Source organism: Anomaloglossus baeobatrachus, chromosome 5, assembly GCF_048569485.1.
Source record: "Anomaloglossus baeobatrachus isolate aAnoBae1 chromosome 5, aAnoBae1.hap1, whole genome shotgun sequence".
Classification (NCBI taxonomy): Eukaryota; Metazoa; Chordata; class Amphibia; order Anura; family Aromobatidae; genus Anomaloglossus; species Anomaloglossus baeobatrachus.
In genome coordinates, this window is record NC_134357.1 from 53,102,795 (window position 1) to 53,119,566 (window position 16,772).

General features: G+C 48.0%; 1 protein-coding gene across 1 annotated transcript in view; it reads right to left on the reverse strand.

The window, feature by feature from the left end:
• Positions 1 to 7,982: 7,982 nt before the first annotated feature.
• LHPP (phospholysine phosphohistidine inorganic pyrophosphate phosphatase) overlaps positions 7,983 to 16,772 on the reverse strand; it is a 33,875-nt gene continuing 25,085 nt past the window's right edge. Inside the window, exons 4-7 of the mRNA XM_075348508.1 lie at positions 8,756 to 8,819; positions 8,597 to 8,689; positions 8,363 to 8,454; positions 7,983 to 8,279 (exon numbers count right to left, since the gene is read on the reverse strand). Coding sequence (XP_075204623.1) covers positions 8,177 to 8,279; positions 8,363 to 8,454; positions 8,597 to 8,689; positions 8,756 to 8,819 — 352 coding nt within the window. The 3' untranslated portion in view covers positions 7,983 to 8,176. The remainder of the gene's footprint in view (positions 8,280 to 8,362; positions 8,455 to 8,596; positions 8,690 to 8,755; positions 8,820 to 16,772) is intronic.

A 16,772-nucleotide genomic window follows, 5' to 3' on the forward strand; every position in this document is an offset into this window, starting at 1 on the left:
TTCATGCGGCTGCTCGCCGCCCCTCCGCTTCTATTGATGGCCCTCTGTGTGACGTTGCTGTGACGCCGCATGAACCACCCCCTTAGAAAAGAGGTTGTTCACCGGCCACAGCGACGTCGTTAGGAAGGTAACTATGTGTGACACGCACTACCGATTTCTTCATCGTTCCTCATGGGAGACCCAGACCATGGGTGTATAGCTTCTGCCTCCGGAGGACACACAAAGTACTACACTAAAAAGTGTAGCTCCTCCCTCCGAGCATATACACTCCTTGGATAACCAAATATAGCCAGTTCAATGCTTTCTGTTCAGGAGGTCACACATCTACACATGCATTCTCTTTTGATTTTTCATTTTTGATTTTAAAGAATTGGAAGAAAAGCGGGTCCAAGCTGGACTCCCGGCATGTCCCTTCTCACCCCACTGTGTCGGCGGTGCTCTTAAGGTTGATTTTACAAGGCTGGAGCCTTACATGCCGTGCTCCTTCACCATCCCTCGGGCTCTGGCTTGAAGTGGGAGCCATCACGGTTCTCACTGCTTTGCAGGGGACCGGTCTCCATCCGCAGCCCTTTCAGGACCCTACCGGACGGAGCGCTCATCTCTCAGGGACCTGGCCCTGCGTCTCATAAGCTAAGTATTGAGACGTTATTGAGGGGTCCCTGGTACATTTATTGTGGGGAGAGTGTGTTATTTACTTTGCTGTAATTTCCGGCCGGTTCTCTGTTTTTTTTCCTGAGAACCGCGCCGAGGGTGCCTGCTTGTCGGCCGCATGGAAAAATTTAGGCCCCGATTCGGCTGCGGACTACTTTCGGTTTCACTGCCCCTGCATGTCAGTCATGCAGGGGAACAGTGCGGCGCCGCCCACCGGCCGTTCAGCACAGGGGAGGACACTCCTCTCTGAGGAGATGTTTCCCTCCCCTGTATTTCTCCTTGGCCCTCCGGTTCCCGCTCTTGGACTAAACCCCGCCCCCCCCCTCTCTCCGGCGCCATTTTATCAGCGTTCTCACACTGATCGGCGCTGGCTGCTGCAGCTCTGCAATCTGTCTGGGGGTCCGAGCTGTGGAATCCGGAGGGCACACAAAACGGTCTGGTAAGCCACAACCTCTGGTTGTGGACTTTTTTATACACTCTCTGGGGGTCATTCTGAAGGAGTGTGTTCTTTACTGCAGAGCCTCCACCTCAGCAGCATGTCTGTCACTAGGAGCAAGTCTGCAAAGCTATACTCTATATGCACTGCATGTAAGCTCATACTGCCTGAACCGAGCACATATCCACACTGTGATGCCTGCTCTAACATGGTGGTGCCTCAGCCTGGAGTCTCCCCAGGGGTCCCTCCGGCTGCTCCTGCCCCGGTGGCTGAACCCCCGGCTTGGGTAGCATCGTTTTCTAATGCTATCTCCCAGTCCTTTGCCGACTCCATGGGACAGCTGTCCCGGACTCTGCTGACCATGCATCAGCCCCCTTCTCAGGGCGCCTCTGCTGCTCCGACTCGCTCTGCAGAGCTCATAGAGGATTTTTCATCTGTTCCCAGACCCCGTCCTCCTAAACGGAGACGCAGGGACTCTTCTCCTTCCTCGTCCCACGGCTCTGATTCACGAGCTGAATCGCAGGGCGAGGAGGATGCCTTTACTGTGGGATCAGACGCTACCTCTATGTACCCCATTGATCTAACCGAAGGTGATGCAGATGTTAGTGATTTGATTGCGTCCATTAATTCTGTACTGGACCTCAATCCCCCAGTGTCAGAGGAACAAGCCTCTCTGGTAGAAAAACACCAGTTTACCTCACCTAAGAGAGCAAGGAGTATGTTTTTTAACCACTCCAGTTTTCAGGCCACTGTGACCAAACCCAGGGCCTGTCCTGACAAACGCTTTCCAAAGCGTGGTTCTGATGACCGTTTTCCCTTTCCACTAGAGGTGGTCAAGGAGTGGGCTCATTCACCAAAGGTAGATCCTCCGGTGTCTAGAATTTCAGCCCGGACAGTCGTATCTGTGGCGGATGGCACCTCACTTAAGGATCCCACTGACCGCCAGGTTAACCTTCTGGCCAAATCTGTTTATGAAGCGGCAGGGGCCTCGTTCTCCCCTTCCTTTGCAGCAGTGTGGGCTCTTAAGGCCGTCTCTGCTTCTCTGGCGGAGATGCATTCCCTCACCAGGGACTCTATGCCCGAAATGGTTGCCTTAACTTCCCAAGCTTCGGCTTTTTCATCTTATGCCATGTCTGCCATTCTGGAGGCTTCTCACCGCACGGCGGTGGCTTCCGCTAATTCCCTCGCGATCCGCAGGATCTTGTGGCTTCGAGAGTGGAAAGCAGATGCTTCTTCCAAGAAGTATCTTGCTGGGCTCCCTTTTGCTGGGTCCCGGCTGTTCGGTGAACAACTGGATGAAATTATTAAGGAGGCTACTGGCGGGAAGAGTACTTCCTTGCCACAAACTAAAACCAGGAAACCTGTCCAGGGCAGGAACCAGTCGAGGTTTTGTTCCTTTCGTTCCTCTAACTGGTCATCCTCTAGGCCCTCAGCCTCGTCCACTAACTCAGCCAAGGATCGGAAACCCAGCTGGCGCACGAAGCCGCGTCCACAGAAGAACGGAGCCGCTGCCACTAAGGCAGCCTCCTCTTGACTATCTGGCCGCGCCAGCAACGTCCTTGGTCGGTGGCAGACTCTCCCACTTTGGCGACGTGTGGTTTCAACACGTCTCCGATCAGTGGGGGCGGGATATCATCTCCCACGGCTACAGGATAGAATTCTCTTCCAGCCCGCCAAACAGATTTTTTCTGTCCACTCCCCCCTGCTCCAAGGCCGCCGCCTTCTCTCAGGCCGTGGCATCCTTGCAGGCCAACGGAGTAATTGTACCGGTTCCCGCCCGGGAATGGTTCAGAGGTTTCTACTCAAATCTCTTCCTAGTCCCCAAGAAGGACGGTTCCTTCCGGCCCATCCTGGATCTCAAGCTTCTCAACAAGCATGTTCAGGTGCGGCACTTTCGCATGGAATCTCTGCGATCAGTCATTACCTCAATGACCCAAGGAGATTTTCTTGCATCCATCGACATCAGAGATGCCTATTTGCATGTGCCAATTGCAGTTTCACACCAGCGTTGGCTACGTTTTGCAATCGGAGAGGAACATTTCCAATTCGTGGCTCTCCCCTTCGGGTTAGCCACGGCCCCTCGAGTATTCACCAAGGTCATGGCAGCAGTGGTTGCGGTTCTGCACCTCCAGGGGTTGGCAGTGATTCCTTACCTGGACGACCTTCTAGTCAAGGCTTCATCCAGTGCAGACTGTCAGCGGAGTGTCTCGCTCACTCTCGCCACGCTTGTTCAATTCGGGTGACTTGTCAATCTTCCCAAGTCCACTCTGACCCCGACCCAGAAACTTACGTACCTAGGGATGCAATCGAGACTCTGCCGGCACTTGTGAAGCTGCCCTTAGTCAAACAGCAGTCCCTTCATCTGGCGGTGCGCTCTCTGTTGAGGCCCCGCCGTCATTCCATCAGGCACCTCATGCAGGTGCTGGGTCAGATGGTGGCATCAATGGAAGCGGTTCCCTTTGCCCAGTTCCATCTGCGTCCTCTGTAGCTGGACATTCTCCGCTGTTGGGACAAGCGGACCTCTTCCTTGCACAGGCTAGTGGCTCTGTCGCCACAGACCAGGAGCTCTCTTCAGTGGTGGCTTCGGCCCCTCTCTCTATCCCAGGGACGCTCCTTTCTGATTCCGTCCTGGGTGATTTTCACCACGGATGCCAGTCTATCCGGCTGGGGAGCAGTGTTTCTCCACCACCGAGCACAGGGCACTTGGACTCCGTCCGAATCAGCCCTCTCGATCAATGTGCTGGAAATCAGAGCGGTGCTCCTAGCTCTCGTAGCCTTTCACCACCTGTTGGCGGGCAAGCACATTCGAGTCCATTCAGACAACGCGACAGCAGTTGCCTACATCAATCACCAGGGCGGGACTCACAGCCGCCTAGCAATGTTGGAGGTTCAACGTATCCTTCAGTGGACGGAGGACTCCAAGTCCACCATATCCGCAGTCCACATCCCAGGCGTAGAAAACTGGGAGGCAGATTATCTCAGCCGTCAAACCGTGGACAGCGGCGAGTGGGCCCTGCATCCAGCAGTGTTCCGGTCAATCTGCCGCAAGTGGGGCACTCCGGAAGTGGATCTCATGGCATCCCGGCACAACAACAAGGTCCCGGTTTACGTGGCTCGCTCCCACGATCCTCAGGCCTTGGCAGCGGACGCGCTGGTTCAGGATTGGTCCCAGTTCCGTCTGGCCTACGTGTTTCCCCCTCTAGCTCTCTTGCCCAGAGTCCTGCGCAAGATCAGAATGGAGGGCCGTCGGGTCATAATCATTGCTCCAGACTGGCCCAGGCGAGCTTGGTACCCAGACCTGCTCCGTCTGTCCGTAGAGGTGCCGTGGCATCTCCCGGATCGCCCAGACCTTCTCTCACAAGGTCCGTTTTTCCGCCAGAATTCTGCGGCTCTCAGATTGACGGCGTGGCTCTTGAGTCCTGGATCCTGACGGCTTCAGGCATTCCTTCTGAGGTCATCTCCACTATGACTCAGGCTCGGAAGTCTTCCTCGGCCAGGATTTACCACAGGACTTGGAGAATTTTCCTGTCCTGGTGTCGCTCTTCCAACCATGCTCCTTGGCCTTTTTCCTTGCCGACCATCCTGTCCTTTCTACAGTCCGGTCTGCAGCTAGGACTGTCCCTCAATTCCCTCAAGGAACAGGTCTCAGCTCTGTCAGTGTTGTTCCAGCGGCGTATCGCCCGACTGGCCCAGGTGCGCACCTTCATGCAGGGCACATCTCACATCATTCCTCCTTATCGGCGGCCTTTGGATCCCTGGGACCTTAATCTGGTCCTCACGGCCTTACAGAAACCCCCCTTTGAGCCTCTTAGGGAAGTTTCTTTGTCTCGACTTTCACAGAAAGTGGTCTTTCTAGTGGCCATAACTTCTCTCAGGAGAGTCACTGATTTGGCTGCGCTCTCTTCGGAGTCACCCTTTTTGGTTTTTCACCAAGACAAGGTGGTTCTCCGTCCGACTCCGGACTTTCTCCCTAAGGTGGTGTCTCCTTTCCACCTTAACCAGGACATTTCATTGCCTTCCCTTTGTCCGGCTCCTGTGCATCGCTTTGAGAAAGCGTTGCATACTCTGGATCTGGTGCGGGCGCTCCGGATCTATGTGTCACGCACCGCTGCTCTTAGGCGGTGCACTTCTCTTTTTGTGCTAACCACAGGTCAGCGCAAGGGTCTCTCGGCTTCTAAACCGACCCTAGCTCGTTGGATTAGGTCGGCCATATCCGATGCCTACCAATGTACTCAGGTGCCTCCCCCGCCGGGGATTAAGGCGCACTCGACCAGAGCTGTCGGTGCCTCTTGGGCTTTCAGGCACCAGGCTACGGCTCAGCAGGTCTGTCAGGCTGCCACTTGGTCTAGTCTGCACACCTTTTCGAAGCACTACCAAGTGCATGCTCATGCTTCGGCAGATGCGAGCTTGGGCAGACGCATCCTTCAGGCGGCTGTCGCCCATTTGTGAAGTTAGGTTTTGCCTACTTCTCAGTTTTCTGTTTATTCCCACCCATGGACTGCTTTGAGACGTCCCATGGTCTGGGTCTCCCATGAGGAACGATGAAGAAAAAGAGAATTTTGTTTACTTACCGTAAATTCTTTTTCTTATAGTTCCGACATGGGAGACCCAGCACCCTCCCTGTTGCCTGTTGGCAGTTCTTGTTCCGTGTGTTTTCACCGGCTGTTGTTGTAGACAGAGGTTCCGGTTATTCCGGGTTTTACTTTATCTCTACTTGTGGGTGGATGTCCTCCTTCAGCTTTTGCACTAAACTGGCTATATTTGGTTATCCGAGGAGTGTATATGCTCGGAGGGAGGAGCTACACTTTTTAGTGTAGTACTTTGTGTGTCCTCCGGAGGCAGAAGCTATACACCCATGGTCTGGGTCTCCCATGTCGGAACTATAAGAAAAAGAATTTACGGTAAGTAACAAAATTCTCTTTTTTGTCCGCCACAAGCAGCGATTTGCCCGTGACGCACAAACGACGGGGGCGAACGCTAGCAATGTCGCTGCGTGTAAAGCCCCCATAGTGTTTTATGTGTTAGATGCAGAACATGGACTATATATACCAAGAAGGGGCCCAGGATAAAGAAGTATAAACTACGATGGGAGACATATTCACAAGAATGGGGCACCAGATAGATTACAGCTCTGGCAAAAATTAAGAGACCACTGCAAAATTTTCAGTTTTTCAGATTTTTCTCTTTATAGCTATATTTTTTAGTGAAATGTAAATGGTTCTTTTATTCTATAAACTACTGACATCGTCTCCGAATTTCCTAGCAACATTTTTGTATTTTCTGAAAATGAGAAATGATCAAAATAACAAAAAAACAATGCATTGCTTTCAGACCTCAAATAATGCAAAGAAAATAAGTTCATAATCATTTAGCCACAACAATACTAATAATGTTTTATCTCAGGAAGAGATCAGAAATCAATATTTTGTGGAATAACCATGATTTTAAGTCACAGCTTTCATGCGTCTTGGCTGCTTTCCACCAGTCTTTCACACTGCTTTTGGGTGACCTTATCCCACTCCTGGTGCAAAAATGTAAGCAGTTCTTTGTTTGATGGCTTGTGACTACCCATCTTCCTCTTGATTACATTCCAGAGGTTTTCAATGGAGTTGATGGGGATGCTTCAGCAAGGCTGGAATTGGGCAGATTAAACTTTGCGAAGGACGTATGAATCAAGCCGTATACAAGGTTATCCTGGAAAAACACTTGCTTCCTTCTGCTCAGGCAATGTTCCCCAACTGTGAGGACTTTTTTTTCTTTTTGTCCCTGGTGGCCTCTGTACCTGGAATGTTTGTCTCTGGAGACCTCTGTGCCTGGAACGTTTGTCCCTGTGGCCTCTGTACCTGGAATGTTTGTCTCTGGCGGCCTCTGTACCTGGAATGTTTGTCTCTGGCGGCCTCTGTACCTGGAATGTTTGTCTCTGGCGGCCTCTGTACCTGGAATGTTTGTCTCTGGTGGCCTCTGTGCCTGGAATGTTTGTCCCTGGTGACCCTTGTACTTGGAAAGTTTGTCCCTGGTGACCTCTGTACCTGGAAAGTTTGTCCTTGGTGACCTCTGTACCTGGAAAGTTTGTCCCTGGTGACTTCTGTACCTGGAAAAGTTTGTCCCTGGTGACCTCTGCACCTGGAAAGTTTGTCCCTGGTGACCTCTGTACCTGGAAAGTTTGTCCCTGGTGGCCTCTGTTCCTGGAATGTTTGTCCCTGGTGACTTCTGTACCTGGAATGTTTGTCTCTGGTGGCCTCTGTGCCTGGAATGTTTGTCCCTGGTGACCTCTGTTCCTGGAAAGTTTGTCCCTGGTGACCTCTGTACCTGGAAAGTTTGTCCCTGGTGACCTCTGTACCTGGAAAGTTTGTCCTTGGTGACTTCTGTACCTGGAAAAGTTTGTCCCTGGTGACCTCTGCACCTGGAAAGTTTGTCCCTGGTGACCTCTGTACCTGGAAAGTTTGTCCCTGGTGACCTCTGTACCTGGAATGTTTGTCCCTGGTGACCCTTGTACTTGGAAAGTTTGTCCCTGGTGACTTCTGTACCTGGAAAAGTTTGTCCCTGGTGACCTCTGTACCTGGAATGTTTGTCCCTGGTGATCTCTGTACCTGGAAAAGTTTGTCCCTGGTGACCTCTGTACCTGGAAAAGTTTGTCCCTGGTGACTTCTGTACCTGGAAAAGTTTGTCCCTGGCGACTTCTGTACCTGGAAAAGTTTGTCCCTGGCGACTTCTGTACCTGGAAAAGTTTGTCTCTGGTGACTTCTGTACCTGGATAGTTTGTCCCTGGTGACCTCTATGGACGTGGATTACTGGTGAGCACGAGATTTGTGATCCAGAATGTAAAATAAAATATTATAACATATCTAAACATAATAACAGAACTTTTACAACACACTTACTTTGAATTTACAACTTTGTTATTCAAGTAAATGATTTATTTCTGTAAATGACAAGGCGTGTAACCCAATAAACGTTACCTATGCTGGAGAGGTTAGGATCAGGCTGAGCGGGCACAGTGCAGTTATTGCTTACAGTCCTTTCTTTTGCTATCATTATTCTTTTGCTCCTAATATCATTTAGTGAGAGGTCTCAATGAGTGTTCTGCGGTCACTGGTCGGCTGATATAGAGGCCAGGAGGATGTCCACGGCTTGGGCTAAGTTATCCACATACCCATCAGCAGTCACTTGAGGATGGCTTTCGTCACTAGGCCTGGAAAAAAGAACATTTTACCGGTATACTTAGGCAAATTCTTGTGTATACGACGCAACTGTGCGAAGACCTTATCGGCCTACCTGTATTTTCCAGTTCTGACGAGTACACCTCGAATGCCACAACTTTGTGCTCCTCCGATATCATTCACCACGTCATCTCCAATCATTACAGCCTAAAATATAAGGACAGTGTATAGGGCAGTGATCACCAACTTGTGGATGTCAGACCAATTCATCAAAAGTGGTGCACTTGCCTATGAGCCACCAAACCGGTTGCCATATGCATGCACTGGGCATGACGGCTCCATATTGTACCTCGTGGGGTTGCATTCCTAGCTCATCCAGTGCAGACAGGAAGAAGTTCTTGGACGGCTTTCCCACGACCTCTGCTGTGATATCACAGGCATACTGTACAAAAAGTGAAGAATTACATATGTGCAACAATGATTGATGAGAGCGCAAAAGGCTCCTTACCTCCAGAGCTTTCATATAGGCCCCCACGTCTAACATCAAGCCATCAGTCTCCTTGTAATAACGTCTGAAAAACACACAAACCTCTATAATATGGATGGAATGATAGATAGATTAATAGATAGATGATAGATGGATAGATAGATATAGATAGATGATAGATGGATAGATAGATATAGATAGATAGATAGATTAATAGATAGATGATAGATGGATAGATAGATATAGATAGATAGATAGATTAATAGATAGATGATAGATGGATAGATAGATATAGATAGATAGATGATAGATAGATTAATAGATAGATGATAGATGGATAGATAGATATAGATAGATGATAGATGGATAGATAGATATAGATAGATAGATAGATTAATAGATAGATGATAGATGGATAGATAGATATAGATAGATAGATAGATTAATAGATAGATGATAGATGGATAGATAGATATAGATAGATAGATGATAGATTAATAGATAGATGATAGATGGATAGATAGATATAGATAGATGATAGATGGATAGATAGATATAGATAGATAGATTAATAGATAGATGATAGATGGATAGATAGATATAGATAGATAGATAGATTAATAGATAGATGATAGATGGATAGATAGATATAGATAGATGATAGATGGATAGATAGATAGATTAATAGATAGATGATAGATGGATAGATAGATATAGATAGATAGATTAATAGATAGATGATAGATGGATAGATAGATAGATATAGATAGATAGATAGATTAATAGATAGATGATAGATGGATAGATATAGATAGATAGAGGGATAGATAGAGAGATAGATTGATAGATAGATAGATAGAGGGATAGATAGAGAGATAGATTGATAGATAGATGATAGATGGATAGATGATAGACAGATAATGATAGATAGATATAGATGGATAGATAATGGATAGATCGATAATAGATAGATAAATGATAGATAGATATAGATGGATAGATAATGGATAGATGATAAATCGATAATAGATAGATATTAGGATAGATAGATATAGATGGATAGATAATGGATTGATCGATATTAGATAGATAAATGATAGATAGATATACATATTAGGATAGATATAAATGGATAGATAATGGATAGATGATAGATCGATAATGGATAGATATCTAGATCATAAACAAGAAATACTAAAGGAACAAATAAAAGAAAAATCCAGCAGTGAAGCAAAAAAGGCTAAAAAAATATATATATTTTTTTGTATTTTAATTTTATTATTTTTTTCCCCACAAAACATGACGGTGATAAAGGAAACTCGATGCTGATATGGTTCATGAATCAAATGGTACGAGTCAGAACATTACTTTTCACATATTTCTATGATTCCTCTCTAGATCATTTTTAAGGCTATGTGCGCACGTTGCGTTTTTTCCCGCGGAAACGCTGAGTTTAGAACTGCAGCGTTACAGTGCCAAGTAGCATGCGTTCAGCTTCCCCAGCAAAGTGTATGAGAAAGCCGAAAAATTGATGCACACGCTGCATTTCTAAACGCAGCGTTTTGGATGCCAAAAATCGGTGCGGATAAAAAAGCAGCATGTCACTTCTTTTGTGCGTTGTAGCTGCGTTCTCCACCCATTGAAATCAATGATGTGGGTCAGAACGCAGCTACATCGCAGTTCACTGCATTGTTGTTGCAGTACGCATGCTTTTTGGGCATACAGAACGCAGGCATTTTTACCTGGAAGTGAGGTCAAGAGGTTTCCTGTTGACCTCACTTCCTGGCAAAGTTCAGGAAAGCCGGTGTCTCCAAAGTGCCCGCCCTGACCCCCAACCCCCTCCCGAAAATCCAAGATGGCCGCGCGCACAGCAGCGCACCAGCCGTACCCTATTCCTCTGTTTCTGCCGCATGTGCCATAACACATGCGACAGAAAACTGCTCCCCAGGCCCTGCCAGTTCACCCCCTATTCCCCCCCGGTGTCCCCCATACCTGTCGCTGATCCCCCGCGGCCCCCTCCTCCTTCACAGTGCGCGCCGGTCACATGTGCAGAGCAGGTGACAGCTCAGCTTCCTGCCTTCACTCTGCAGCTGTGGCCCGGGGAGAGTGGGTGCAGATTCTTTGCACCCACTCTCCTCAAATGGAGGGTCTGCACTCCTAGAAAATGGGGGATACGTTCCCTGAACGTGCCCCCCATATTCTAGAAGGTCCAGAGTCGTGGGACGTCAAAAATGGATTACTGCAGACCCGATTTTTTTTTCTTTTCAATAAATTGGTCAAAGAGGGAATATTTTGGGGAGTGTTTTTTCAAATAATTATTTTTTTTGTTGTCAATTTTTTTTTGCTATTACTGTCAATTAGTTTTGTCGGGTATCTGATAGACGCCATGACATCACTAATTGCTGGGCTTGATGCCAGGTGACATTACACATCTGGTATCAACCCCATATATTACCCCGTTTGCCACAGCGCCACTTCTGGGGCGCCACTTCTGGGGCGGCTGCGGCCTGCTATTTTTAGGCTGAAAAGAGTCCAATAACCATGGCTCTTCCCATCCTGAGAATACCAGACCCCAGCTGTCAGCTTCACCTTGGCTGGTGATCTAATTTGGGGGGACCCCACGTTTTTTTTTTTTAATTATTTATTTATAAATAAAAAAAAAAAACAGCTTGGGGAGCCCGCCAAATTGATCACCAGACAAGATAAAGCTGTCAGCTGTGGTTTGCAGGCTACAGCTGTCTGCTTTACCCTTACTGGCTATCAAAAATAGGGGGGACCCCACGTCATTTATTTTAAATTTTTTTTTTTTGGGCTAAAAACAAGGCTAGGCAGCCTTTAGTGCCACATGAAAGGCACTAAAGGGCGCCAGCTTAGAATATGCAGGGAGGTGGGACATTATATATATGTTTGACATCCATTGACGCATTTTTGGCTGTGTGCCGACAATCAGGGTTTCCAGCGTTTTGGGCGCATAGTGTTTTCCCTGCGTCCATAACGCTGCGTTGTGCAGTAGAAGCACAGTGGAAGGATTTTTAGAAATCCTGTGCCCACTGTGCTTCTTTTCTCCGGCGCATAAACTGACCTGCGGCGTGGCTTCCTGAGCCTCAGAATGTCAATTTATGCTGCGGAGACGAGAGTGTTCTCTGCACGTAGAATAGAGCTAAAGTCCACAGCAGCCTGAACCCAAATCGTGGGCATGGGCAGCTGCGTTCTCCCGTGGACAACACTCACATCTCTGCAGGAAGGCTGGCACTGTGTACTACACGCCGTGTCACTGGATCATGTGGTCAAAAACGCACCTGAAGAGAACGCATGTAAAACACATGAAAAACGCATGCATTTTCGATGCGTTTTTTCCAAAACGCATTGTTTACAATTGTCCCCTCTGCCAGAGGGTGCGGTTTTTTCTGCACTGAAAAAAACGTGCGCACATAGCCTAAGATTATATTACATTTTTTATGATAGTTTTTTTTAATTAGTTTTACAACTAAAAGTTAATCACAAACGTTTCTGTTAGATTATGTTTAAAAGGACGTTGACACCTTAGGGAGCATTTTTTTTTTCTTTTCTTACTTTTTAGTTTTACTGTAAGGCTATGTGCGCACAGTGCGTTTTTCGCGGCGTTTTTGCGCGTTTTTCGGGTGCGTTTTTGGCCTCAAAACTGCATGACTTTGCTTCCCCAGCAAAGTCTATGAGTTGTCATTTTTGCTGTCCGCACACAACTGGTTTTTTTAGCTGCGTTTTTGAGCTTGAAAAAAAAATGGACATGTCAGTTCTTTCCTGCGTTTTTGATCTCTGCGTTTTGCTGCGTTTTTCCAATGCAATGAATGGGCAGAAAACGCAGCAAAACGCAGAGATCAAAAACGCAGCAAAACGCAGCCAAAAACGCACCAAATCGCGGTAAAAACGCATGCGTTTTTTGATGCGTTTTTTTCGACGCAGGTGCGTTTTTGTGCGTTTTTAGCTGCCAAAAACGCACAAAAACGCAGCGTCAAAAAAACGCAGCGTGCACACATAGCCTAAGAGAACCTGTGAGCAAGTTTCTGCTATGTAATCTGAAAGTAGCATAATAAAGGGACTGAAACACTAAGGCTATGTGCGCACGCTGCGTTTTTTTGACGCTGCGTTTTTGGCCGGAAAACGCAGAAAAACGCAGGAAAGAATTGACATGTCCATTTTTTTTTTTCAAGCTCAGAAACGCAGCTTAAAAAAACATTTGTGTGCGGACAGCAAAAATGAAAACTCATAGACTTTGCTGGGGAAGCAAAGTCATGCAGTTTTGAGGCCAAAAACGCACCCGAAAAACGCGCAAAAACGCCGCGAAAAACGCACTGTGCGCACATAGCCTTATTCTAGTATTCTGTACTTTCAATGCAATCAGTGTTCTATCAGCAGGGGATTATGACTGCAGGACTAGGTGCTGCGTGCCAGATAATCCAGCTAATCCGTTTAACCCCGCCTACATCACTGATTGGCAGTTTGCTGACAATGTACAGTGTACACAAGAAGGGAGCATTTTTTTTTTTTTCTTTTACTTTTTAGTTTTACTGTAAGAGAATCTGTGAGCAAATTTCTCCTATAATCTGAAAGTAGCATAATAAAGGGACTGAAACACTTAGGGTACCGTCTCACTAAACGACGTACCAGCGATTCCGACCACAATATTAGGTTAGGATCGCTGGTGCTTTGCTACATGGTCACTGGTGAGCTGTCAATCAGGCAGATCTCACCAGTGACCAGCCACCAGTGACTCGTGGAAACAATGCTGCGCTTGGTAACGAAGGTAAATATTGGGTAACCAAGCAAAATGCTTTGCTTGGTTACCTGATATTTACACTAGTTACCAGCGCACACCGCTTAGCGCTGCCTCCCTGCACTCGTAGCCAGGGTACACATCAGGTTACTAAGCAAAGCGCTTCGCTTAGTTACCCGATGTGTACTTTGGCTACGTGTGCAGGGGGCCAGTACTGGCAGCCTGAGAGCGGCGTACGCTAGTAACCAAGGTAAATATCGGGTAACCAAGCAAAGTGCTTCGCTTAGTTACCCGATGTGTACCTTGGTTACCAGCGTCCGCAGAAGCTGGCTCCCTGCTCCCTGCACATTCAGATCGTTGCTCTCTCGCTGTCAACCACAGTGATGTGTGCTTCACAGCGGGAGAGCAACGAGCAAAAAATGAACCAGAGGTGTGTGTAACGATCAGCGATTTCACAGCAGGGGCCAGATCGCTGCTCAGTGTCACACACAGCGAGATTGCTGATGAGGTCACTGGTGCGTCACAAAACCTGTGACTCAGCAGCGATCTCGCTATGTGAGAAGTACCCCTTATTCTAGCATGCTGTACTTTCAATGCAATCAGTGTTTTATCAGCAGTGGATTATCACTGCAAGGACTAAAGCTGGTGTCACACATAACGACGACGACAACGACGTCGCTGCTACGTCACCATTTTCTGTGACGTTGCAGCGACGTCCCGTCGCTGTCGCTGTGTGTGACATCCAGCAACGACCTGGCCCCTGCTGTGAGGTCGCCGGTCGTTGCTGAATGTCCAGCTTCATTTTTTGGTCGTCACTCTCCCGCTGTGACACACACATCGCTGTGTGTGACAGCGAGAGAGCGACGAAATGAAGCGATCAGGAGCCGGCACTGGCAGCTGCGGTAAGCTGTAACCAGCGTAAACATCGGGTAACCAAGGGAAGACCTTTCCCTGGTTACCCGATGTTTACGCTGGTTACCAGCCTCCGCTCTTGCTGCCAGTGCCGGCTCCTGCACTGTGACATGTGGCTGCAGTACGCATCGGGTAATTAACCCGATGTATACTGTAGCAAGGAGAGCAAGGAGCCAGCGCTAAGCAGTGCGCGCGGCTCCCTGCTCTCTGCACTGACATGTAGCTGCAGCACACATCGGGTTAATTAACCCGATGTGTGCTGCAGGAGAGCAAGGAGCCAGCGCTAAGCGCGGCTCCCTGCTCTCTGAACTGTGACATGTAGCTGCAGCACACATCGGGTTAATTAACCCGATGTGTGCTGCAGGAGAGCAAGGAGCCAGCGCTAAGCGCGGCTCCCTGCTCTCTGCACATGTAGCACAGCGACGTTATGATCGCTGCTGCGTCGCTGTGTTTGACAGCTAAGCAGCGATCATAACAGCGACTTACAAGGTCGCTGTTACGTCACCGAAAATGGTGACGTAACAGCGACGTCGTTGTCGCTGTCGTTTAGTGTGACACCAGCTTTAGTGTTGCGTGCCAGATAATCCAGCTAAACCATGTAACCCCGCCTACATCACTCATTGGCAGCTTGCTGACAATGTACAGTGTACACAAGAAGCTGCCAATCAGTGGTGTGGGTAGTGGTTATACAGAGTTCAGCCTTCTGACCACTGCTACATCTACATCAGAGAAAACAGAAACTTAGAAAAAAACAAAAAAAAGAGCTCTAAACTCCCTGCCAGAACGAGCTCACTGACAAGACTCTTAGTTCATCTTGTGCTGCACCCAGCAATAATGAGCAGAGGAAAAAAAATAGGCCTTCAAAATCAAATGGTGCCAATTTTTAATGAAACTCAATTGCAAAAATTATTTTTAGACAACATACTGTACATTTAAGTAAAAATGCAGGTATTTAGGATTTGCTCATGATAATAATCTGCGGGGGCCCCAGTAGTCAGACCCTACAGATCTTAAAGGGGTTGTCCACTATAAGGACAACCTCTTATGTTTCCACATGTTTAGGTGAAATGATAAAGCCTATACTCACCTCCTCTACCAGCGCCATTCCAGAGACTTGCGTACCCGGGGCTCACATGGGGTTGTAACATCATGTGAGTCCCGTGTCCAATCAGCTTCGGGTTCCTTTTCTCTGCCTTCAGACCAAACAACAGGAAGTGATCAGCAGCCGCTGCGCTCATTTCCTGTTGATTAACACATTTGGTCCGAAGGCAGGGAGACAGAAGCCGGTGCTGATTGGATGCAGGGCTCACCTGAAGTCACAATGTCAGGTGAGCCCTGGCACCGCGAGGCTCGGCACCGCTATAAGGGCGCTGGTATGGGAGGGGAGTATAGGCTTTATCATTTTACCTGGGGGAAACATTTGGAATCAGAAGGGGTTGTGGGAATAGTGGACAACTCCTTTTAAAGAGGATCAACAATCAGGATTTTCATATATAAACAGGAAACACTCTTTCCTCCCTCCTCTCCCTGTAATAACAGAGGCGGGGAGATAGGGCAGACAGCAGACAGAGGCGGGAATAACTAGCAAAGCCCGACCCACCTATTAGATATTCTATAGCTGCTATCAATCAAGTAACAGTGAATTTCACAGACTTTATTTGCCTGTATTTCAGAAACTATACATCCGATCTCACAACTAAAGGTATGTATAGAATCAGCATGATAGCGCCAGTATAGCACTGGTTTTAGTTTATATATGAAAATCCTGGTGGTTTGTCCTCTTTAAAGGGAACCTGTCACCACTTTTTTGGCGTATAAGCTGCAGCCACCACCACCGGGCTCTTATATACAGCATTCTAACATGCTGTATATAAGAGCCCAGGCCGGGGGTATAACATAAAAAACACTTAATAATACTTACCTAATGGTCGTGCGGTGGGCCTTATGGGCATCTCCGGTGCCAGCGCCGCCTCTTTTGGCCATCTTCGTCCTTTTTCTGAAGCCTGGGTACATGACGAGGCTGCGTCATACACACTCGCCGGTCCTGCGCGGGCGCACTACAATGCTTTGATCTGCCCTGCTCAGGGCAGATCAAAGTGCGCCTGCTCAGGACCTGAATGCCGGTGAGTGTGGATGACGTTGGACCCGTCATGCACCACGGCTAAAGAAGAAGGAGCACAAAGATGGACAAAAGAGGCGGCGCCGGCACCGGAGACGCCCATGAGGCCCAGCGTGCGACCGTTATGTAAGTATTATAAAGTGTTTTTTATGTTATACCCCCGGCCTGGGCTCTTAGATACAGCATTTTAAGATGCTGAATATAAGAGCCCGGTGGTGGTGGCTGCAGTGTATAGGCCAAAAAAGTGGTGACAG